Here is a 25,062-nt window from a genome sequence, read left to right on the forward strand (position 1 = left end):
GACTTAGTAAAATTTGATGAAATTATACGTTTCAATAATTTAAGAGAAATTTTTAAAAACAGAAAAATTTAAGTGCCGTTTGGCAACACTTATGTTTTTTAATTTTTTAATTACAAAATGAAAGTAAAATTTTTGTTTTTAAAAAATTTATTTTTGAAAAACAAAAATGCATATAATTTAGTACATGTGAAAGTTTAGAAATAAAAATTCTAATTAATTTAAATTTATTAATTTTTTGTTCTATTTATTAGTATTTTAATGGGTATTTGTAACCTGATTTATCTTTTTAAAATTGTTAAAAGGCGTAGAATTAATTAGTTAGTAATAATATTTTATAATTAGTTAGTAATTTTTTATATTATTTATTAAATTAAAATATATGTAATTTCATATTTAAATACATTAATAATAAATTAATTATATTTTGTAGTATTTGACACCCAATAAGTAATTATCAATTTTTGGGTGATTCTACAATGCAACCCTTAAAATGAATGTATTGATGCACCCTCTACTTGTTTCGGCATCCAGAAAAATTTTTTAGTCTAATTTTTTTCATATTCATGTATGTTATAGCTATTTGAGATTTCTTACAAAATTTTAAGAAATTTGGAATGATTTACAATATAGAAAACAATGTTCAAACAATCTATTTTACACGCGTATAAAATAAAATAGTCACACGTGCAACACACTACTTGAACACAATTTTCGGCTTGTTAAACTTTTTCGAATTTCTTAAAATTTTGCAAGATGTCTTAAATAAGTATAATTTACATGACCATGAGAAAAAATTTGACTAAAAAATTATTTCAAATACTAAAATAGATAAAAATGTATCAGTATATTCTTTTTAAAGAGGTGCATTATAAAATTTCCCACAATTTTTTTCTAATCTAGAAAAAGAATAGTATATAAAAGCAACGACCGTTTCTGATTAAATAATTTATTTTTCTGAAATCAAATATATTCCCTTTTTTATTAAATAATTATTTATTAAAAAAAATAAGTCTATAAATTTGTGTTTGGTGAAATGAGTAGTACTAGTGAGTATAGTACTACTGTCCATTTTTGTAAAATCATGTCTCATTTTCTTTCTCTCTTTCTTTCTTTCTTTCTTTCCCTTTCCACCATTTTTGTCATCATGACTAATAAATTTTCTTTCTTGTTTATCTTTTTTAATGGATAAGTAAGAAAAAAGATTCAAACTTTGAACTTTTGGGTTTCTGGGTTTTGATTAATCAGATCAGAGAAAGATTAGTATATAGATTTTTGAATTCAACAATGTCTTTTGGGTCTTCTTCTTCTTCTTCTTCTTCATCAACAACAACAACAACAAATCTTGAAAGGTTTCTTCAAAGTGTTACTCCCATGGTTGCTTCAACAACTCTTCCTCAGGTACTCAAAATTTTCTCTCTCATTTTCTTACTAGCCAAACACTTTTTTTTTTCTGGGAATTCTGTGTTGTTTCATTTTCTATTGCTGAGAAAAATAATAATTATAATATTATTTTTAATTTTGTTTTATTTGTCACCACATAAAAAAATTAAATTAAATAATAATAAATTAGGAAAAAGATTTTAGTTGGACTTGGGGTCAAGCAGTCAAATCAAATCAGGCCGTCCTTTGTTTTTTTTTTTTTTTTACAATAAAATCCTCTGGAAAGATGCTTAGTATATTCTTAACTTTTTTTTTTTTAAAAAAATAAATTATAAAGATTAGTATTTTCTTAGCATAAATATTGTGACTATTTCAATGGTGGAAAAATTCTAAATTTCTTATAAATAATTTTGGACTTAGCTTTGAATACGTGGTTTTAGAATATAAGGACTTGAATGTTATAGAAAAGTTCTTAGGGACTGAATTGAAAAATAGAGGAAAATTCAGGGAGTATGCTGAAATTCTTTTTGTTAGTAGAGGAAAAAAAACAAGTGTAATGCTCTATACATTCCGAGCCAAACTCGAGTCACGACTCGAGTTGGTCGGAATGTTTACAAAGTTAACTTTTCTAAATTTTCCGAACCAATATAGTTCGGAAAATGGTTTCGATGGGAAGCAAAGCATACAAATTGCATAGAATTATTCAAATTCATTAATCCAAAAATACTTTGAACCATTCATTATTCTGAGCACGAGTAATGTTATACATTTTGAGCACGAGTCACCACTTGAACCAGCTTATTCTGAAATTTAGTAGTTCATAGGAAAAAAAAATATTTTCGAGTTCATATTTAGAGTAAAATGTAAAATGTAGTATTTTTTAAAATTAGTAAAAATGTGTAATTTTATAAGAGGAAATTTTTTAGGCCTATGTGTTAGGTGGGTCTTAGGTACAGTCTTAACCCGCTTATTCCCAAAGTCGGACTTAGTTGTACGAAGGTTTACAAAGCTACTTCTTGACCAATATGGTTCAGAAAGTAGCTTCAATGGGAAGCAAAGCAAACAAAATTACATTGAATTATTCAAATTCATCAATCCAAAAATATTTTGAACCATTCATTTTGTTAGTGTGTTAGTAGAATACATTCTGAGCACGAGTCACTACTCAAACCACGTTGTACAGTAAAATTGGTCGGGAGGTTTACAAAGCTAACATTTCGAACTGATAAATGGTTCGGAAAGTGGCTTTAATGCGAAGTAAAGCCAACAAATTACATAGAAGTATTCAAATTCATCAATCCAAAATACTATGAACCATTCATTTTGTTAGTGTGTTAGTTGAATACATTCTGAGCACGAGACACCCCTCGAGCCACACGTTGTACAGTAAAATTGGTCGGGAGGTTTACAAAGCTGACATTCCGAACCGATAAATGGTTCGGAAAGTGGCTTCAATATATTGCCCTTATTACACATAACTAACTTAACTAACTGTCTGTTTATGATAGTTGGTGATCGAGCTAAGGCTAGAAAGAGTTTACAAGTGAGACTGTTTGTAATTGAAGCTAAGCTTCTCGAGTTGTACAATTTGAACTGTTGTAATCTCTACTTGATCACCAGCTAATAAAGACTCTTAAGGCCCTTGTTCGAACCTCGTAAAATTTTTGTGTTCAATTGTTCATTTCTTGTGTTGAATTTTTTCAGAGCTGCATTAATGATGTAAATAGTCAATGGCAACCACCATGTAAGAACAACAAAATTGAGTATTTCACACTTGAAGATCTTTGGAACTGTTATGGTGAATGGAGTGCCTTTGGTGTTGGTACACCAGTTCAATTAGATCACAATGGTGATGAAACTGTCTTACAATTCTATGTTCCTTACCTTTCTGCTATCCAAATCTACTGCAATAAATCTGTTGTTGCTACTTCCAACAACAGTAACAGGTATCGATTTTCGACTCGATTTGATTTGATCATACTATACTCTTACAATTATTATGCCAAAAATTTTAGTCAAATTTGTTGTGTAATAGTGACTCGGCCGAGTTTGAAAGTGACTCGTGGAGCGATGACAGTGGTAGCGATAATCTTTCTCGGTCACTTAGTAACAATTCGAGTAAGGCTTGGGATTTTGTTTCGGAAGATTTTAGCTTTGAGTTGGAAAATCCATGGCCTATTAAGGATAAACTTGGACATGTTTACTTGCAATATATTGAGACTTGTTCTCCTTATTGGAGGCCTCCATTAATGAACAAGGTAACTTATTTTTTCATTTTAGTATAGAGACAAGTTTGATCTTTTTCGGGTGAAATTCTGAATTTTACAGCTGTTTATTTTTGACAGATGATGGAATTAGCTCAGCATCATCCTGCATTGATGACTCTCAAAAGTGTCGATCTTTCCCCCGCGAGTTGGATGGCCGTTGCTTGGTAAGCAGATTGGATTGGATTGGATATTTTCGATTATTAGCTTATATATTTTACCGAAAATTTAGCTTTACTTACGTTAGTAGCATATTTTCATGTGGGCCTTAATTTTCGTTTCGATTTTTTGAAAATATATTAACTGATGAATTAGTAGTTAACTAATTCAATCCAATCCAATCTTACAGGTACCCAATATATCAAATTCCGAGTAGGAAAAACGTGAAGGACTTATCCGCAAGCTTCCTCACTTATCACACATTGTCCTCATCTTTTGAAGGTAAAAAATCGCTCACTTATGTCGGTAATGCCCCGCTCTTGTTTGTAAATTCTTTCTTCTTATGATTCTTATGCTCGATTGATGGTTACCTACGCAGATTTGGCAACCGAAAATGATGGGGTGAGTAACTCGGAAGAAGTAATGGCAATGGAGAAAGCTGAGAAAGGTAGAATATCTCTTCCTCCTTTCGGGTTAGCAACATACAAGATGGAAGGAGATGTATGGTTGAAACCGGAGACATCGGACTACGAAAGGGTAGTCAATCTCTATAGTGCTGCAGATTCATGGTTGAAACAACTTAATGTTAAACACCATGATTTCAACTTCTTCACTTGCCACTCTTTCATGTTGTAAATCTTCGGTTTTTTTTTTTCTTCGAAAATTATAGTTTTGTTTTGTTTTGTTTTTTTGTTTTTCGGGGTGTATGTACTTTTACTTTACCCAACCGCCTCGAAATGTCTCTCTCTAAAAACACTTTTGTTCTGAGAACTTAAGGATTGTAGACATGAATCATTAGTGTCTTTTTTCCAATGTTGTAGGAGGGAATTTTGTGGAATGAGTTGTTAATCATTAGAAAAAGTGTGTAAAATTGTACCAAACTTACAATCTTTTTTTGTTTCTTTTTTTGCTTAAGAATGTGTAGTTTTTTCTTCTTTTAGTAGTAATTATTAATGTTCATTGATCTTCTTAAAAAAAGTTTATTTCTTTTATGTTAAAGTTATGATTTTGTTTTTTTAGTGTAAGATCGCAATGAGGAAAACAAGAATAAGTTGATTGTGTCATGATAAATTAAATTGACAAATTATTTTGTAATAAGCTAAATGACCAATATATCGAGACACACACAAATAAATTATGTAAATTACTTAAGAATTAAAGTCGATTTAATTAAGAACAAAATATTCATCTTTATTTCGAAAGTAAAACTAGTGTAACATAAAAAGAAATCATCAAAATAACATTAAAAAATATTAATTTGTAGCTCGATTTTTTCACTCCTAGTCAATGCCCTATAATAGAGCCACACACACACTCTGAATACATAATCAACAACCACGAACCAGAACCCCAACCCGACTCCTACTTTTATCTCTATCCCAACCATTGACTCGATGGTTAACAAAGCTCTAAATTAATTTTTTTGAAATATTTATTTTAAATTATAGAATTTATCTTCTAATTTTGAGGGTATTAATTTAGGCAGAAATAAATCATAAAATAAATAATAATAACATACAATTTCACATTATATCAAATCAAATATTTCACTCTTAACTTCCAAACACAAAATAAATGTACCTTAAAAAAAGACAAAAACAAAAGGAAACAATAATTTGAAGGTATTCTATGTAAATTACTCAATTAAATACAAAGCAATGGATGAAAGTATTAAAGTAGCTCAACTAATTAAGTTACCAAGTATAAAGTTTGGTAGAAGTACTCTCTACTCTCTACTCAATTAATATTAATTCATTCATTATTATATTATCTATAAACTATAATCTTTCTTAGCATATAAGTTACCTAAATATTTATATTCACAACCATCCATTTCAGATTGGAATCCAATTCCTTCCTAAACCACACACGTGTCACTCACGTGGATAGCCTCCATAATCCTAAACGCGTTCCTTTTCTCTTTGGAATTTCTTTTTTAAAAAAATCTTCAAAAATAATTTAGTATAGAATAATTTGAAGTGTAAATACTAAGGTTTAGATTTCATGAGAATAAACATATCAAACTAAATTAAATTTTAATGACCAACTAGTTTATGTTTTCATGGTTGTAATGTTAATCTTCTTCTATACTTGGATTTTATATTCTCTCAAAGTTTACTTCTTCTAATTCTACCATCTCAAACTCAAACTCACATAACAAACATTCTATTAGACGGTATTTAGTTGTAAGGAATGAAAACATAGTTAGAATATAAATGACATTCTAATACTTTAAATGAAATTAAATAATGTAATAGAATAAAAATTGTTTCATTTTTATAGTATTCTATTTTATTACCTCCAACTAGCTAAACGTCACCTTAAGTTTAACTTTTTGATGGTAATATTACTTACGGTTAAGTTTTATTATTCACATGTCATTTTTTATTGGTACATATAAATTAATTTTTAAATAAAAATAAAAATTTAATGATTTGAACACTGTTATATGAACTTAACATTTATAACAACAATTTACTTACGAAAGTTCCAGAAATATAATTTAAATATTATTACCATCAAAAACTAAATTTAAACATTTAATTGTAAGTGAGAGTTAAACTTAAATGTTTATATAGGATTTTTTTTATTATTATTTTTACACTTCAATAATTTTTTTTTTTTGTATTTTTATAGAAATACACATAAAAACTCACATAGCAACTAACGAAACAACTTAAATCGCAATCAAAATCCACATAGTAATTTACATAGAAACTACCAAATCAACCAAAATCGTAAATTTTTTTCAAAAAAATAATAATTTCTCTATTTATATTGTATCTTTCAACAAATAAACAAAATATGGTTTGGCACTTTGGCTCGCGATTAGATTTCTACAGTTTATGGTTTGGCAAAATATACTTAGACAACGAACTATTTTGATTCGAAAAAATTTTACTACCGATTATAATTTGTTGTATTGTTAATTAGTGTAACTCTATTCACCACCTCAAAAAAAAAAAATAAATAAATAAATAACCAAAAATTCATTTGCTACGGTTACTTGCGTCGGTCCATTTGAAAATAAAACCAAAAATAAATTGAAAAAGAAAAGCTTTTTGAAACGAAAGCGGAATCATTCCAATCAATTCCATTCCCATTTCCAATCTTTCCTCTACGGAATCCGATTCCTTTCCCTTTCCAAGTTTAATCGAATCTTATGGAAAATTCATTCATTTCCTTTCTTATCATATCTACAAAAAAAGATTTTTGACTCAGTTTAAACCAAAGAAACATCACTGTTTGTTCCCAATTCAAAATAAGGAAAAAGATTGGATTTTTTTTTTTTTTTTATTCCAATTTTGGATTATGAAATTGCTCTGACCAAGTAGTTGGGTACTAGGGAGAATCATCTTCTTCTTCAGAGTCAAGATGATTTGGTTTTGTTTAGGGATTGTAGTTGGGGCTTTGGTGATTTTAGCTGTTGAAGCTTATATTGTTCTTCTCGTTCTTAATCGATTAAGCCGCAAAATTAAGCCTAAAGATCAACCTGTACAGCTTGACCCTAATCAATCCCTTGATTTCTCCAACAACAAACAGGTATGTGAAAATTTTTGGGGGTTAAAGCTCAATTCTTATCAGTTTGATTCTTACATTAATAGTCAAAATTTTGTTTTAATTTTAATAATGTGAAATTTTTGGGGTTAAAGCTCAATTCTTTATCAATTTGATATTACATTGATAGTGAAAGCTTTGTTTTTTTGTTGTCTTAGGGAGTGGTTTGGGTGTTAGAATCAAATAAGGTTGCAAAAGATTTGATTGAGCAAAAGAGGAAGAAAGAATTCATTGAGGTTTATCCAGTTAAAAAACAAGCCAAAATCAAGGATAATTCTCTTGTACTGACTGATTCAGATGGTTCTTCCAAGACTAGAATTGTTAATTTGAAAGGTTGCAGTATTGAAGCTGTTTCTGCTTCAAATCTTTCTTCAAGAAAATGGTAATGTACTAATTCAACTCTCATATCCATTTTCAATAGCTAACTCTCAGTTTTTGAATTTCAATATGTATATACAGAAATTCTGACACAGCTGAGCTGATCATTTTTTGTAGTTTATATTTTTATGCTAACATGTTTGGTATAATAGATTTTTTTGGGCATTTTGGTTCTTTGTTCTGTACATACAATGCAGCTTAACTGTTTATATATATATATATATATATATATATATATTGTTTGGGAAAAGGAACACCTTTGGTAATGTGTTCATACTCCTAGGATTTTACTTTATGTTTTCATCATATATGTACTTTTCAATAGTTAAGACCAGTTTCTGAATTTTAATAGTATATATATATATACAGAAATTTTGACTGCTAATCATTTTTATATTTGTATTTTTCTGCAACATGTTTGGTTAAGCAGTTTGTTTTTTGGGCATTTTGATTCTTTGCTCTTTACATACAATGCAGCTTAACTGTGTTTATATATAGTTTGTTTGGGAAAAGAATCACTTTTGGTTCACATATTTTTGTAGGATTTATTTTATGTTCTTAAATATGTAATTGTTAATGTACATAGTTATTTTACATTGTGTTTTTCAGGGCCAAACGATTTCCGATCAAATTGGAAAACAAGGAGTCTGCTATTTACAAGGATTCTAAAATCGTCTACATTTACCTCGACACTTCCTGGGAAAAAGAATCATGGTGTAGAGCTCTTCGCCTGGCATCATGTGATGATAAAAGTAAAATCGATAGACTCGTGATGTTGCAGAAAGAGTTTCGCAATTATCTGACTTCCTTAAATGTGGGGTACCCTTCGTTCATGAAACCATCAGCGGGGTTTTATGCTGCTGATTTAGTGGATAGGACGCCTAAAACTGAAGGTGCATCCTCGAAGGTTCGCACATTGTGGAAGAAGATTGCGAAAAAGGCGTCTAAGGGCAGTGGTCTAGAAAATAAGTCAGCTTGGGAGAAATTTCATTCGTATCAGGATTCAGTTCTTGGCACTAGCTTCGTAAAGAACGCTCCTCCGGTTGATACAGTTAAGCATTCGACAGAAGATACTAATAGTACATCATCAACATTATCTCATTCCAGTAGCCAAAATCAAAATTCTGCTGTATCTGAGGCGGACATTGATGAAAGACTTTGTATCGATGAGGGAACTCTGTGTTGGAATTTGTTAATCTCGCGGCTCTTTTTTGATGCTAGAAAAAATGAAGCAATGATTAAATCCCTGCAAGCACGTATTCAGGTATGAACGCTCATTAGATTAATTATCGCCTATGCATCATATTTCGGGGGGTATGATCAACCTAGCAAATCTCATGGATTGTTTGCTGGTTACCATTATTGTGTAGATATATTTTTGCATTGTATACAATGTCTTGTCTGGTTTTAAAGATGCATCATTGATATAATGTTGTTTTGGTATAACAGAGGACACTGTCTAATATGCGAACACCCGCTTACATTGGTGAAGTCATCTGTACCAATGTTAATCCTGGGAATATCCCACCTTATATTCACGGTATGAGGGTTCTTCCCACGGAGATGAGCGAGGTGTGGGCCTTTGAAGTCGACATTGAATATTCTGGTGGTGCGATATTAGGCATTGAAACAAGACTCGAAGTTCGTGAACTAGATCCTGAAAAGAGCACGGTGGATTCAAACTCTGTTGGTGATGTATCGCCAGATCTTCTTGAAGGTTTCGAGTATTATGGAAAGCAGTTAAATCTTGCTGAAGGGACTGTTGATGCTGCAGAGAATAAAGAGGATAGTGATCCTAAACCAGGTTTGTATTAACTCCTTGTAAACATATGAATAATTTTTGGCTAATTTTGACATATACTAAATCATGCTCCTCGAACTTTTTCAGTCTGTTTAAAAAATTTTCCCGAACTATTGAGATTGTTGGATTTAAAATTCTACATGTCAAAGTTCAGGGACACGATTTGGTACATGAACAATCACTACGTTAGTAAAACTGAACAGAATTGGACAAAAGTCATTCACTGTACAAATTTGTTACACTTATGTTAAACGTAAGAAGCGAGTAATTGACTGAACGATTGAGTAATAGGATAATTAAAGGAAGATTTGGTTGTCATAGAAACTTTGTGATTGTCCTAGGATCGATTCATTTGAATATTTCGTATTGTTCTAGTTTGCTCCACAACTGTTATAGATGCAACATCGTGATGTATCACAAATTACAAAGGCCAATGTAACCGAATGCACTCTTAGCATGTTCATTTTTTGCTTTTACCCTTCATGTTATGATATGCATGCAAACACATGCATAAACCATCTGTATATGATTCTGTTCAATATTTGCATCTGGCTTATCTGTTTCTTGCTACAAAAGTAAACATGTCTTGTGTCATATTAAGTGATTTGAAATCTGTTTCAGTAATGATAAGTTATCACAGTTTTCAATTGATTGAATGCAATGCAGATAAATTGAAAAGCTCTAAAAGTTCTCTGTCAGCTACAACTTATGGTTCCAGGTGGAAATCTATTGTAAATTCTATTGCTAAACAGGTTTCCGAGGTTTGTAATAAATCTCTCTTTCGATCGCTCTTTTCTTACACAAACACACACTCGCATGTGTGCTCTTTCGTTTGCTAACTGTTTAAATTTACTAAGGTGCCCATATCTTTGGCGATAAGGGTAGCATCCCTTCGAGGAACACTGCGGGTACATATAAAGCCACCACCTTCGGATCAATTATGGTTCGGGTTTACATCCATGCCTGAAATTGATTTTAAGTTGGATTCATCTGTCGGGGAACATAAAATTTCAAATGGGCATATTGCTTTGTTCTTAATCAGCCGGCTTAAGGTGAGAAACTCAAAAGCCATTTCTATCATAATATCATCCATTTCGATTATTAATTTCAAATGATATGAACTCTTCTTATGGAATTTGATTACAGGGATCAATCCATGATACTCTAGTGCTTCCAAACTGTGAAAGTGTATGTATTCCTTGGATGTTGGCAGAAAAGGATGATTGGGTGCCGAGAAAGGTATCTCCTTTCGTATGGCTTAATCAAGAATCTGGAAATGATTCTGCTAATGCTAATGATGTACTTAACGATCAATCTCCCGAAGAAAAACTCAAGACAGAAGCTAATCGGGGATCCTTCAAGGGGCATTCTCCGGGCAATAATCAAACTCTAAAGACTGTTGAAAGCGTTCCATGTACCAATGAATCATTAGATATTGTATCACATCCATCGACTCCCACTAATCCATCAAATAGGACTATGAACGAGTTGACAACCCCGTTGTTGAGGATTGACGAAACAAATGGAACAGAGAAAGGCAAGGACGATAAGATCCCCGATTCTCAATTCTCTTCTAGGTCTGTGAGTATGTCATCATCCGTCGAAGAGGATGACTCGAGGCCTAAGAGGTTGGGAAGAAGGACAAGGATGCTTGATCTCGGTAAGAAGATGGGCGAGAAATTGGAAGAAAAAAGGCGACACATAGAAGAAAAGAGTAAGCAAATTGTTGAGAAAATGAGAGGAACTTGAAAACCCGAAAAGGGATAGCAGAAATATTGTTGTTTTTTTTAACAAAATTGGATTAGTTTGAATGGTATGTGTGTACATTTTCATTTGAGTATAGTCCCCATGTGAGTACAGAAATATGTTCTATTCATTGCTTGTACATTAGCTATTTTTGCACAATGTTGATGATATATGCTTGTGCAAGTTTTTAATCTTTTCTTTAGTGCACAATAAAAAAATGTAAGGATTTTATTAGAAACTTCACTTTTGCATTACAAAGTAAGTGAAAGAAAAATGTAGTATAAATTTCTATTTGATCATATCAATTATAACTTTATGGTTCTTCAATGATAATTTTGTGTTTTGTTTATACTTTTAATTGGAATGTGAATAAGTAATATTTTCATTGATGTGCTTACATTATTTCGGAATTAAAACATATTATTTTGAGTTACAAAAATACCTTTGATTAAAGTTTTACGGGTATGTAGAATTACACGAGGGTAAAAATGACAATTCATAATTTAAGAAGGAATAAAGGTGACGGCTACGTGAGTTTAGGGGATTGTCACTTTCATTCTTCAATCACAAATTGGTGTGAGATTCACATATTTCATTCTCGTTCCTTAAAATAAATTAGAAAAGTGAACAAGTTAATAAGAATCATTCTCTAATCTCATAAGTAAACACGCCATTAATGGTTTAGATTGCTTTCTTAACTTTGATAATTTTGTAAATAAATTATATGTCAAAGCACTGAAAATTTGAGTTAGACACAATAACTTGATTCAAACTTAATATGATGTTTAACATAAATTGTTACGATATTAATTAAAAAAAATTTAGAAGTATATGTCTTTCTTAATAATTTTCATATACATAAATAAATAAACAAACATAAATTATATGGATTAGCTAGACTTAATTATCTATTAAAACTACCAAATAAAATTCAGGTAAATTACCTGAAAAAAACAAGTAAATTCTCAAAAAAATAATTGTACATAAAGTTCATTGAATTATTATTATATTGATTATGTATTAATGACACATAGATCAAAGAGATGAAGATTATCAAACTTAAAAAGCAAAATTAATCAATAATTTATGTTTATATATTGAAAACAAAATCCAATAATAGTTCATACTTCATAGTTGAGTACACAAGGAGTCATCACTCCATATATAGAACTCTTCTTTCTTATGTTATATAAATATTTATATATATAATATAAATATTATATAACTCCACATTGTAATTAATTAGTGTGGAGTTAATACAAACATTTTACATGCATGTGATTCTATATATGCAGAAATATTTCCCTTTACACCATCTTGAATCGAATGCTGCAACATAAGAAAAAAAAACTTAGTTTAATAAAAAAAAAAAGTCAAAATTCTACAATAGACCTCTTAAAAAAGATACATTGATAAATCCTTATTTGTTTCGGTATTTGAGAAAAAATTTCAGTGTAACTTTTTTTTATGGTCATGTATATTATAATTATTTAAAATATCTTTTAAAATTTTGAGAAATTTAGAAAAATTTAACACATCAAAAAAAGAATTCAAATAGACTATTGCACGCATGTAAAATATAAGTTGTTTGAACATTACTTTTTATATATTGTATATTAATTCAAATTTCTCACAATTTTGCAGGGTGTCTTAAATAATTGTAACGCACATGATTATGAAAAAAAAAATTAAAAAATTATTTTGTATGCCAAAACAGATAAGAACTGTATCACCGTATGTAGTATTTATACCGTCCAAAGATCATGTGTCATAACAACCGTTGTTGGATTGAGACCCAAATCTGACCAAGAAGCTGTAACTGTTGCACTTGAAGAGCCTCTGTTCCATAACACAATTGTTATCCTGTTTTTGCTAAGTGGACCACTCCAAACCTATAAATTGTTATGTTAATTATTTTTCGCTATTAAAATAGTGTCCCGCATTGAAAATATGTGAAATTATTCAACTATTTATACGAATATAAATAATTCTATTCATTATCAGTTAGTTTTAAAATTAAATTTCATTAGTTTTAATCCACATATAAAGAATATTGCTTCGTACACCGTTTTTTCTCTTTTCTATAATAAAATTATTATTACTTAATGAAATATACTCATTATTTTATGAATACTACTTTTAATAATATTTTCAAAATATAAATATATTTCATTAATTATTAGATGAAAACATGTACAAAAGTATTAGTGAAATAAAAAAAAATAGATAAAAATATAATATATTAAATACCAACCTCTAAATCACCATCTTTTTTCACCTTTTTCCCTTGAATTCCTAATTTGTCTGTTCAAAACACAATTTATATGACTTTAAATTTTCTTTCTTAAAAAATAAAAAAATAATAAAAAAAAACAATTTTTTAATATTAATTTTGCATATAGTTCGGAAGAATAAAACTATTAAACCGCACCAATCTCTCTAATAATATTAAAGATGTTATATCATTATTGGTACAATTTAAAAAAGTACAAACCACTCGTAAGATATCACCTCACACTAATATTACATATCACTAATACTTAATAACAATGCTCGGAGAATTAAGAGAAAACTCGTACCTTGATTAACAGCAATAACATGTTTGTTGCTAAGCAAACTTAAGGTAACATTGTCCATTGCCCTAATATCACACCCAACTAGTAAAGGAGCCTACAAACAAGTACAATTCTCTCTTATTAAAAATAAAAAATATTAGATATTTAATTATATATATTATTTGTAGTTTATTATATGATGGATATTTTTTATGGTAAAATAAATCATGCCCTTAAATATTAGATAAATAATAATACCTTAACGAGCGCCCAAATGCTAAAATGCGCACGATACTCTTCTGTTGTCATTCCACCGTTTCCCACTTCAAGCATATCGGGATCTGCTTAAATTAATTACTTATTCATTAAACTTAATTACATAAATTACTATTTTTGACAAAATTTTTATACTTTTATGTTTACTTTTTTTCTTTATAAAAATAACAAAAAAACATCAAAACAACATAAAAAAATAATATACAAATAACAAAAAACTAACAATAATATAATAAGAGTATAACATAAAAATATATCGAAATATTATATTTTATGTAAATAAAATTTTAAAAAACCGTAAAATTATTTAAAATTTCGTACAACTTTATTTTTGTAATTCTTTTGTTGTTTTTGCGTTTTTTCAATCTAATCCCTTTAAAAAATTCAAGATCTTCTTTGTATGCGAAAAATTTATGTTTTTCTAAATTTTGGAGCTTTCCTAAGACGAAGACTGTAAATGTGAGCGCTAACCCGTCTATAATGCAGGTCGATCCTTACAAAAATATTGAGAGAGTTAATATCGAATTACCATTCCATCCTCCGGGTTTAGCATAGGATGCCCATTTGTCATTTTGATCGGCACAAGATGTCATACTATATTATGCAAAAATAAAAAAAATAATCACATCAATAATTTATATCTATTTTATTATTCGTATTGTATATTATCTTGTATCTTCAAAAATTGTTGAAAATAATATACAATACGAGCAATAAAGAAGATGTAGTTTTATGTTCGAACTAGTTTCGATACATATTGTAATAATGTATAGTATTATTATTCAAATTACCTTATAGTATAAAATGAAAGTATATATATTTTGTAAAATATTTACCTTTCCCATTTATCAGAAATATCACCAGTTGTTCTCCAACTATTTCCAATTTTTGGAGCCCAAGTTGCTGGGTCCTCTTGTCCCCTTCAAACAATTTTAATAAGTGAGATTTTTTTTAAGAAAAAAAATATATATATTTATAAAAAAATATTGCCTAAATAAATAAATAAATAAATAATTGTGGGAAAGATTTATATTTTTCATATAAATTAATTAATTTAGTTATACTTACCATTCACACAAGGAAAAATAGATTGGTCTTCCTGAATTCAATAAAGCTTGACTCATAATTGGGTACCTATGATGAAATATATGATTAATAATAATAATAATAATAATAATAATAATAATAATAATAATAATAATAATAATAATCTTTCAAAATAATCAATCTCTATTTTATTTCTTCAAAAAATTATGTATTGAACCCATAAATTAAACTTACAATTTAGCTTTATAAAGAATAGCACTTTTATATTAAATGCATACTATTATATGTTTTATATATTGTATAATAATATATTTTGTAATGACTTGTATTCATATATAAATATATAATATTTTAATATAATTTAGAAGTATTAAATTTATGCATATATATTTTAACATAATTATGATATAAAACCTGTTAAAAAAAAATATGACATAAAACATAATTTAATAAAATATATTATATTATATAATATAATATAATATTTAATACGACATACTAACAAATCTTAAGGGCTCGTTTAGAACGTCGTATTAGGTCGTATTGTATTGTATTGTATTATATTGAATTGGATTATATATCATATTTTTATATAATACTATGTTAAATTTTAATTTATACTAAAATATTATATATTTAGGTGTCCATAAAAGTTAATACCACATATAGTTTTACATAAAAATATTGCATAAAATACAATTCAATATAATACAATACAATACAATACGACCTAATACGGCATTCCAAACGAAAATAGTAACAAAAATATATCATATTACAACAAATAAAAATTTACATATTAACATTTTTTTTTTCCTTAAAAGAAATCAGCAAACTATTTTTATTAACAAATATATTGTGTTAATTAATTGATATGAAATACATACCTTTCTTTTGGACTGGTATTAGTATTGAAACAATTATCATACTTTAAGTAATCAACTCCCTAAATTGATTAAAACAAATCATTATTAACCTAAATATATATTGAAAAAAGAAATGTAAATTAAATACCAAAAACAAAAAAAAAAAAAATTATTCATACCCAAGAAGCAAAAGTTTTTGCATCCTGTTCTTCGTGACCTAGTGAACCGGGCATTGTATTGCTACATGTTCGAGTTCTACAAACACGAAAAAAAAAATATTATGTGAATAATTAATAAAAGATACGAGCAACAATATGAGTTATGTAACTATAAAAATTGTTGTATAATTTACCAAATAATCGAAAGGTATATTTTATCGTTTCGAACCATTCAAAATGAGTTTTTTGATATTATAATATATAAAATATTGTACAATTAAGTAAAAAATACATTACCCAGCATCTGAATAAATCCCTAGTTTTAATCCTTTGGCATGAACATAATTTGCTAAATCTTTAATTCCTGATGGGAATGTTGAAGATTTCGGCACCAAATTTCCCTGCCATAAAAATAATTATTTTTAACAAGTCTAATTAATCATTACCAATTCCAAATTATATAACATAAATCGTTGTTAAAGTGTTATAATAAAAAGTAATTTGTGACTAAAACGTCATATATATAGATACTAATGTTATTAATTTTGTTAGTGTTATGACGTACTACAAACACTACATTTAGTTACGATTAATTATAATTTTTGTAACTAATTTTTTCGATCACCGAATGACAAAGTCAACTTATACCATTACCATTTCAGAATTATAAATGTCACAACAAATAATAACTTAGGACTAAAATGTAATATTTAGATACTAATTAGTGTTGTGACTAAAAATACTATTTAATTACGATAAAATATAATTTTTGTGACTAATTCTTTTAATTTAAATCAATTATTTTTTTAGCACAAAATTTATTGCACCAATCTTTTACAAATTATTAAAAACAGGTTTTGATGTTATCAATTTATCATCCAATGTTTGCTTTTTTTTTTTAATGTAACTTGTTTATTATTTTTCACCAAATTCATAAATTGAGTGAAAGAAAATTAATCTATTAATTTTTCAAAAATTAGTAAAAAAAAATTACCTTAGAGTCTCGATTAAGTTCCGCCCAACAATCATCTGTGCAAGAAAATATTATTTACGAGAATAAATTATGTAAATTGATTGAGTCACTACAAGAAAAGATAGTATAGTAAGGGCGATAAAAGTTACCCCTAAAAACCTTTATAATCGCCCCTAAAATGTATTAGGGATGACAAGTTGCCACTAACATGTAGGGTATACCCTACATTGTAGGTACGATCATACCCGATCGATTAATCGGTATATTTACTACAAATTGCCCCTAACATATATTGTTATACCTATATTTATATATCGATATCCTAATGCAGCAAGTCCACTTGAAACCATTGCATCAGCTGTAAAATAAATAAATAAAAAATAATCTCATCAAAATTATATTAGAAAAATCTTAGATCATTACCATAATTAATTTTAAATTAGATAATAATAAATACAACATTATTTTTCTATCTAAATATATATCTTCAATTTTTAAAATGAATTTATTTTCTCAACATCAAAATAAAATAGATGTAAAAATAGTAATTAATTTTTCTACAATTAGAGAAAATTAACAATGAGTTAATTTTTCTTCAAAAAAAAAAAAAACAATGAGTTAATTTATTGAAAATATTACCTGTTTCTTTAATTAATTTTTCGTCAATACTGCATTGGAAGTGATTCCAACTATTCCATCTGAACATTATTAATTAGTAATATTAAATAAACAAAATTATAAAGAAATTAAGAAAAAAAAATCAATGTGGTGTTCAGCTACACTAAGAATTAGTGTAAGGGCTTTTTAGTAATTTGCAATTAGTATGTAAAACTTATAAATATGTAATTGAATAGTTATTAATGGATATAGAATACGAAAATAGAACTTTGATTTAATTGAGAGATTGTCACTATCTCGAAAAGTGTATTTAGAGTTTGGCATTGACTCAAAAAGTAAATACCGATACAGTTGATATTGTATCATACAATTAATGGATCCAAAAAAATTTGAGTGTGTATTTTATCTAAAGTAAAATGTGAGTATTATTGAACTTCTTTTTATAAAATTTTTCAAAAAATACTATTTTTCAATGCAAAAAATTGTATACTATATAAAAATTTTAGACTATAGATTTGAGTGGACTCTAAGCACGGACCTAACCCGCCTTAGCTCATCTTCTCTAAACTTCACTCAAGATAAGTGTATTTGAAATAGTTCATCACTAATAAATAGAATAAATATTCCATTTTGTCAAATTATAGGAAAAATAATTTTTTTCCATCTATATTCTCACAAAGAAGAATATCTAATCTCTATATATGATTTAATTTTATTGTAAAAGTTCTCTTACACCCAAAACTAGCTACTATTTACAATTGTATTTTTTTAGTTTAATTATTTTCAACTTTTATGCATTAAGAATTCAAGTAAATATAATCCAATAAACTATATATAAAAAATTATTAACGGGTGGATTTCAAGTAAAAAAATGTTTTTTTTAATTAATTAATTAGTGGATGATGAATTCCAAATTAATCTTTATTTTTTTAAAAAAAAAAAAATTCTATGAGTTGATTATTTTTTAAGAGAGAATTTTCCACTATATGATAATAATTGTAATTATTCTTACATTCTACAATTTCTACTCATACCAATTACAAAATTTGAAAAAAAAAATAATAAATTAAGACATTCATGAATCATGTTAGGTGAGATCTTTAGGATCCCACCTAATACATCACTCTTTTTCAAACTCTAATATCATTTTCTTAAAAAAAAAATGTTATAAATTTAATTATTTTTATTAAAAAATAATAAATAAAAGGAAAATTATCTTATATACTATTTTTTTAATTTTTTAAAAAAAAAAAATTAAAATGTGAGTTGTTCCGTGGTTTCTCTAATGATTTCAGTGTAGATTAGTTGTGATTTAGATTGCTCCATTAATTACTATAGAGATTCCTATATAAAATTTCGTAAAAATATATAGATATAAAAAAAACATATAAAAATAAAAAAAGTCTCTAAATAAAACTTAATTTTCCCTGTATGGAGACTCAAAGCATTGAATTTTCAAACTAATTAATTATATTCCATCTTATTAAACTTGATCTCTTCAACATATATATGAATAAAGATCTCATTAATATTTATATAAATATATATAATGAAAATAGATGATGAGGAATATAGTAATAAGTGATGAAAAATGTAATTAATAAAAATAAATAAAAGAAAAGGATTATTATTAATATTATTACCCCATTGGAGGTGTTAAAGCTAATCCATTTGCCAGAAGATTTCTTTGGATCCCTTCTTCATTTTCTTCTGCATAATTATTTGACACTAATAACATACACACAATTATAATTCTTATTACCACCCTCATTATTTAATCTCCTTCCTCTAATAACCAAAAACTATATAAATATATATATATATATATAATATACTTCTTCACTTCTTTAGTGATGTTTATATATATAGAGAGAGAGAATATTTTGAGTTTTGATCTATATACATATATAGCATAATATAAGTAGCAAGCTCAACAATACCATTATTATTATTATAATTATTATAATTATTATTATTACCACTATTTGTGATTGTGACTATATTTTTTTTATATATATATACATATTTTTGTTCATCCACTTGTTTATTTATTGATTATTTGTTTCACTATTTGTAGTATATTATTATTGTAATGATGAAGAGGCATTAATTTTGTTTGTTTGTGTGTGCAATGCACCGTCAATAATAATTCTCACACACATAAAAACTACAAAATATTTACATATTATAATATAGGTATCTGATTTTGTCCCGTGATGTACTTTCACGGAATGTATTCCGTGGTACATTAGATGGGTCTCAGGCTACATTAAATGAGTGTCAAGGTACGTTTTTACTTTTTAACCCTAATTATCCCTAGATCAATCTCAGCCATCAAATCAAATAACTCACTCATCTGACGGCTGCCGTACATCACGGATTACAATCCGTGAAAGTACAATAACAAAACAAAATCATATCCCTTATAATATATTTAATATAATAATTACACGAATCTATATTACAGAAAAGGTTAAATTAATTAATTTATTAATTTAGTAAATAATAGTAGCTACAAACAAAGAATAATGTAAGAACCAAAACCAACACGTGATCAGTCAAATCAAATGCATGACTTGCAAGTTTCAAATATAATCACTTAATATTATTAGAGCTGATTAATTAATTAAGAAAAATTACCTTATTAATTCTTTGATATATAAGAATTAGTGTATTGGTCATTTAATATAACCGTGTCACGTATATAAGAGTGTACATATAAATAGTATATGTTGACAGTTGACAGTTAACTGTGAAAAATAAATAACACTTTAAATTTATTATCAAAATTTGAGCTTAGATAGGATTAAATATAAGTAAAATAATAGTTATTAAGAAAGTTTAACCGTAAAAAACTCAAATAAAACTACTATTGTTTGTACCATACCATCAGATCTGATATTAAAATATAGCAATAATAATATGTCTAATGTTGGATATAAGGACAAAAGTGAGAAGAAAGAAAATGGAAAGAAAGTCAAAAGAAAAATATTTGTTTGGTTGAAAATAAAAATGAGTGAAGTAGAAAATGACAACAAAAAATTGGGTGTATTACTCCAAAATATTTACTTAACCAATACACTAATATCAAAAGAAATAGAAAAGAATGATAGATTAAGATAGTGCAATTCGATAAGGGAATCCCCAAATAGTTAAGTTAAGTGTGTTTATTGGATTACATCTAATTTTTTTAAGTTTATTTAAATTCGATTCAATTATATATTAGATATTAAATTTTATCATCTAATTCAATCCAATTAGTTTCAGTCATATAATCGATAATGAATGTTAGATTAGATCGATTCTATCTATTAGATGTATTTTATATATATTTATTGGTTTAATTTAAATTTATCTAATATTTTAGACATTTTGGATCGGATCGGATCCGTCTAGTATTTTAGGTCTAGTATGTATTAGATTGGACTGGATTTATCTAATCTAAAAAAAAGAGTAAAATTTTAATGTTAATTTTTAAATATACATATATATTTTACGTATAACAATATAAAATTTAATTACTTATCCAAACTATATGAAAATATTAATTACTTTGACTGGATGTTGGATATATTTAATTTTTTATACACCACATCCAATATCCGATTCGATTCAATCGAATATTTAAAAATAATCCAATCCGATTCGATTATAATTGAATATCTAATGTTTGTCGGTCCATTGTAATTGGATCGATCGATTTTCATTGGATTTGATCAATTTTGTACACACTCCTAAATACAGACAAATCAAATCAATATCTAAGATCGTAAAACTACTAAAAAGAGTTTTAAATTTTATGAAAGTACTATTTTTTAGGAATAATTACATAAAAGTACCATTTTTTGTAAAATAATTATATTTTTACGTTCGAAGAATATTTTTTTACATTTTTACGGTTTTCCAAAAAATAATACGAAAACAACATAAAATCAACAAGAAAACAACATAAAAGTAACATCAAAATAACAACAAAAAATAACATACAAATAACAACAAATTAACAAGATTACAGCATAAAAAAACTGTATTTTCTGTAAATAAAATCAAAAAAATCGTAAAAATATTTAAAATTACGTGACACCGTATTTTTGTTGTTTTCTTGTTATTTTTGTGCATTTGTGAAATTATCCTTTTTTTTTTATTCTAAATCTTTCAAATATACCATTTTATGTATATAATATTTTTATAGGACCTCTCAAAGTTTAAAACGGGCGTTGCTACTAATTAATTAACAATAAATTGGTGTTTTGTTAAGGTGATGAGTTTGTATTAAGAAAGGAAATTTGTATTTGGTATTGGCTTTGTGTGTGTGATTGTGACTCAAAATCTCATTGGATTCACTCTTTTGTCTACACTATATATGGTATGGGATGGGAGAGGTCCTTCTTGTCTTATTATGCTCTACTCAAGCTGCCAATTCATAATCACATTTGTTTTTTTATTCTTCTTAATAATTTTTTATATATATTTTTTTATATATTAATAATGATGTATGTATGTATTCTATATAGAATGAGACCAATCTCGAGACTAGGGATGCACATAGGGTGGAAAATTTGTAAGAAATACTCTCTCTTTTATATTCTCGTTAAAGATTTTAATTCCTAATTCTGTCTCATCCTCGCTTATTTTCTATCAAGGACGGGGCAAGAAATATCTTAATGGAGCGGGGACAGAGCGAGAAATTTGATAAAGTAAAAATTAAGTTTATTTTAAAAAATTTAATGTGTAAAATTATTAAATTATTTAAAAATTAAAATATTACATATTATTTATTATTCAATATACTAATTATTATATAAAAATATAACTTAAAAAATTATAAAAATAACACTAATATACTAAAAAAATATAAACATATATTATAAAGTATAAAATATTAATAAAAAAGATAATTAAAAAATTAAACGGGTCTCTGTCGGGGCGAGGAGTGTCATCCCCGTCCTTGCTCCGTTTAACATTCGGGAACGAAAAATGATATACATCTCTACCCTGTTACCTATTTAGACAGGGTATTCTTGCCCCATTAGGAGTGGGTGTCCACAAAAACACAGAGCCCTATCCCTATGGAGAAAATATACATTCCTGCTTGAGACTGAGTTTGTGTTGTAATGGATGTGATGTCTTTTTTAGAATTTCAGATGTTTGAACCCCCACACCACTAATTTCTCACCTTAAAAATGCCATTTTAGGGTCGGACCAAAAAAAAATATTTTCCTGTAATTTTTTAAAATACTATATATTTTTTTAATTAAAAATACAATAATGTTTCTTCTTTAATTAACATTCACATAATCTCAGGATCGGCCTAATATTGAACTTATCCTATAAATTGGTAGGTCATGTCTTTGGCTCGGTTCGCAACATGTGTAAAACATGGAATAGATGCCCTCAAAAACAATTTTTAGTAGAATGGAGAAGAGTAATCGGTAGTGAATTTTTTTTATATTTTAATTTTTATGCACTTAATTTCTTTTTTTTTTTTAATAAAATTCCCTTAAGTTTATTTTTCTTTGCGAATTTGAAGCGTATGTTAATTATTATCGCTAAAATATACTAATTGGATAACTACTGTATATACCTATGTAACGAGAAAGTAAAATTTCAAATTCAATACAATAATAATCTAGTTATATTTAACAGCGATATCCACACTTCAAATTTACAAAAAAAAAATAAAAAATTAAGTGTAAAAATTAAAATATAAAAAAGTTTTGCCGTAAATAATGTAAGTGAATAATGATGGGCACTATTCATTATCTTTATGTAGTGCTAGCAAAAGGAAAAGTTAGTGTGTCTTCTACTCTAATCCAATAATAATTTGTTATTGAAATCATTTATATTATAACTTTATTGGCATGTTTTTGCATTTTGGGAGAGTATGGCTATTATTACAATAATTTCACACCCATCATATTTATAAACATACCCTTTTGTTATTTGGACTACAACATAATCAATCATGATCTAATTGATATAAGTTGGACACTTGAATTAATACATGATTATAATTAAAACACAGTATTGTACTTGGATTATAACAACTTAACCTTCAATTATTCATTAAAATAAATAAATACATTATGTTATCATAGAATTGAGTAATTTGAGTTATGGCACTACATAAGTATAAGTGGTCGGAAGCTTGCAAGAGGCTACCAAGTTGCAATTTTTGCATGCATCTAACCATTCACACATATTACTATTTATAGTTGTAAATTTATGTTGTGTTGTAGAAATAAATTTAAGGGTAAATTGCGGCATAAATACTTAATGTTTCCGATTTTATACACTTAAATACCTAATGTTTATTTTTGGTGGCAAAAATACCTAATGTTACAATTGATCTCTTACACTGTTACTACCACTTCCGTTATTAACTCATAAATATAGACACGTAGAGAGCCCAAATGCATTACATTTATTTATTTTATTTTAAAATTTAATATTCTTATTATAAAAAATTAAATATTACTTGTTTTTTAAAAAAAAATAAGAGAGAAGCAATATCAAATTACCATAGCTAAGTGAATTGGTATAGTACATGGAACATGATTATCGAATTGAAGTGTCAATATCATGTGAAAATTATTAATGAGAAAATGTTTTTTTTTTAAACAAGTAGCATTTAGTTTTTGATGTTAAAAATATTAAGTTTTAAAATAAAATAAAAATAAATGTAACGCATCTGAACCCTTCACGTATCTATATTTACGAGGTACTGGTAAGAAAATTGTAACATTAAGTATTTTTGCCACTAAAAATAAACATTAGATATTTAAGTGTATAAAATCAGAAACATTAAGTATTTATGCTGCAATTTACCCTAAATTTAAATATCCTTAAAAACTTAAAATTGATACAAATTAGTCTTGAACTTAAAAAATTAGTGATAATCTTTCAACTTTCAAATCACGTTTTCTGTAAATTTATTGATCTCTTTTCCCTAAATTTGAATAAAAATAAATAACTTGAAGCAAACAGAAATAATTATATATAATTTGTTTAATTTTTATAATAAAAGGAATCACTAAAACAACTTATTAATTGAAAATAAATTATGAATAATTTTCTAAAAAGAAAATGATATTGTCTCACTTAACAAAAGATTGAGATAAAAAACAGTAGAACCTCAAAATAAAAATTATTTTTTATAAAAATTAAAGAAAAAATAAAAATAAAATTCCCCTAAATCCTAATCTAAATGTGTGATATGTCTTAACAATGAGATGACACATTACAAAAAATATTATACTTAAAAAAGACAAAAAAAATATATA

General features: G+C 27.1%; 3 protein-coding genes across 4 annotated transcripts; 2 read left to right on the plus strand and 1 right to left on the minus strand.

Annotated features, from left to right (window-relative positions):
* The first annotated feature begins 948 nt into the window (after positions 1-948).
* On the plus strand, positions 949-4,557 carry LOC115708706 (uncharacterized). Its single transcript, XM_030636699.2, has 6 exons — positions 949-1,398; positions 3,085-3,326; positions 3,416-3,638; positions 3,726-3,811; positions 3,994-4,085; positions 4,183-4,557. The coding sequence occupies exons 1-6, from the start codon at positions 1,285-1,287 to the stop codon at positions 4,437-4,439; spliced, it is 1,014 nt and encodes a 337-aa protein (XP_030492559.1). The 5' UTR covers positions 949-1,284; the 3' UTR covers positions 4,440-4,557.
* A 202-nt stretch (positions 4,558-4,759) lies between these two features.
* Positions 4,760-11,585, plus strand: LOC115709417 (uncharacterized). Its single transcript, XM_030637517.2, has 7 exons — positions 4,760-7,346; positions 7,520-7,743; positions 8,349-9,003; positions 9,189-9,543; positions 10,207-10,301; positions 10,398-10,592; positions 10,687-11,585. The coding sequence occupies exons 1-7, from the start codon at positions 7,179-7,181 to the stop codon at positions 11,287-11,289; spliced, it is 2,295 nt and encodes a 764-aa protein (XP_030493377.2). The 5' UTR covers positions 4,760-7,178; the 3' UTR covers positions 11,290-11,585.
* A 773-nt stretch (positions 11,586-12,358) lies between these two features.
* On the minus strand, positions 12,359-19,646 carry LOC115708827 (alpha-galactosidase). Of its 2 annotated transcripts, XM_030636843.2 has the most exons (15): positions 19,423-19,646; positions 17,801-17,859; positions 17,463-17,519; positions 17,183-17,217; positions 16,486-16,589; positions 16,210-16,285; positions 16,052-16,110; positions 15,186-15,251; positions 14,954-15,037; positions 14,647-14,711; positions 14,100-14,182; positions 13,866-13,956; positions 13,541-13,590; positions 13,038-13,178; positions 12,359-12,615 (listed from the first exon to the last, which is right to left on the minus strand). In XM_030636843.2, the coding sequence occupies exons 1-15, from the start codon at positions 19,548-19,550 to the stop codon at positions 12,529-12,531; spliced, it is 1,185 nt and encodes a 394-aa protein (XP_030492703.2). In that variant the 5' UTR covers positions 19,551-19,646; the 3' UTR covers positions 12,359-12,528. The 2 variants fall into 2 exon arrangements, with proteins under 2 accessions (XP_030492703.2, XP_060967455.1); XM_061111472.1 differs by lacking the exon at positions 17,463-17,519 and having other exon boundaries at positions 12,409-12,615; positions 19,423-19,602.
* Between the last annotated feature and the right edge of the window lie 5,416 nt (positions 19,647-25,062).

Source organism: Cannabis sativa, chromosome 3 (genome assembly GCF_029168945.1).
Source record: "Cannabis sativa cultivar Pink pepper isolate KNU-18-1 chromosome 3, ASM2916894v1, whole genome shotgun sequence".
NCBI classification, from domain to species: Eukaryota; Viridiplantae; Streptophyta; class Magnoliopsida; order Rosales; family Cannabaceae; genus Cannabis; species Cannabis sativa.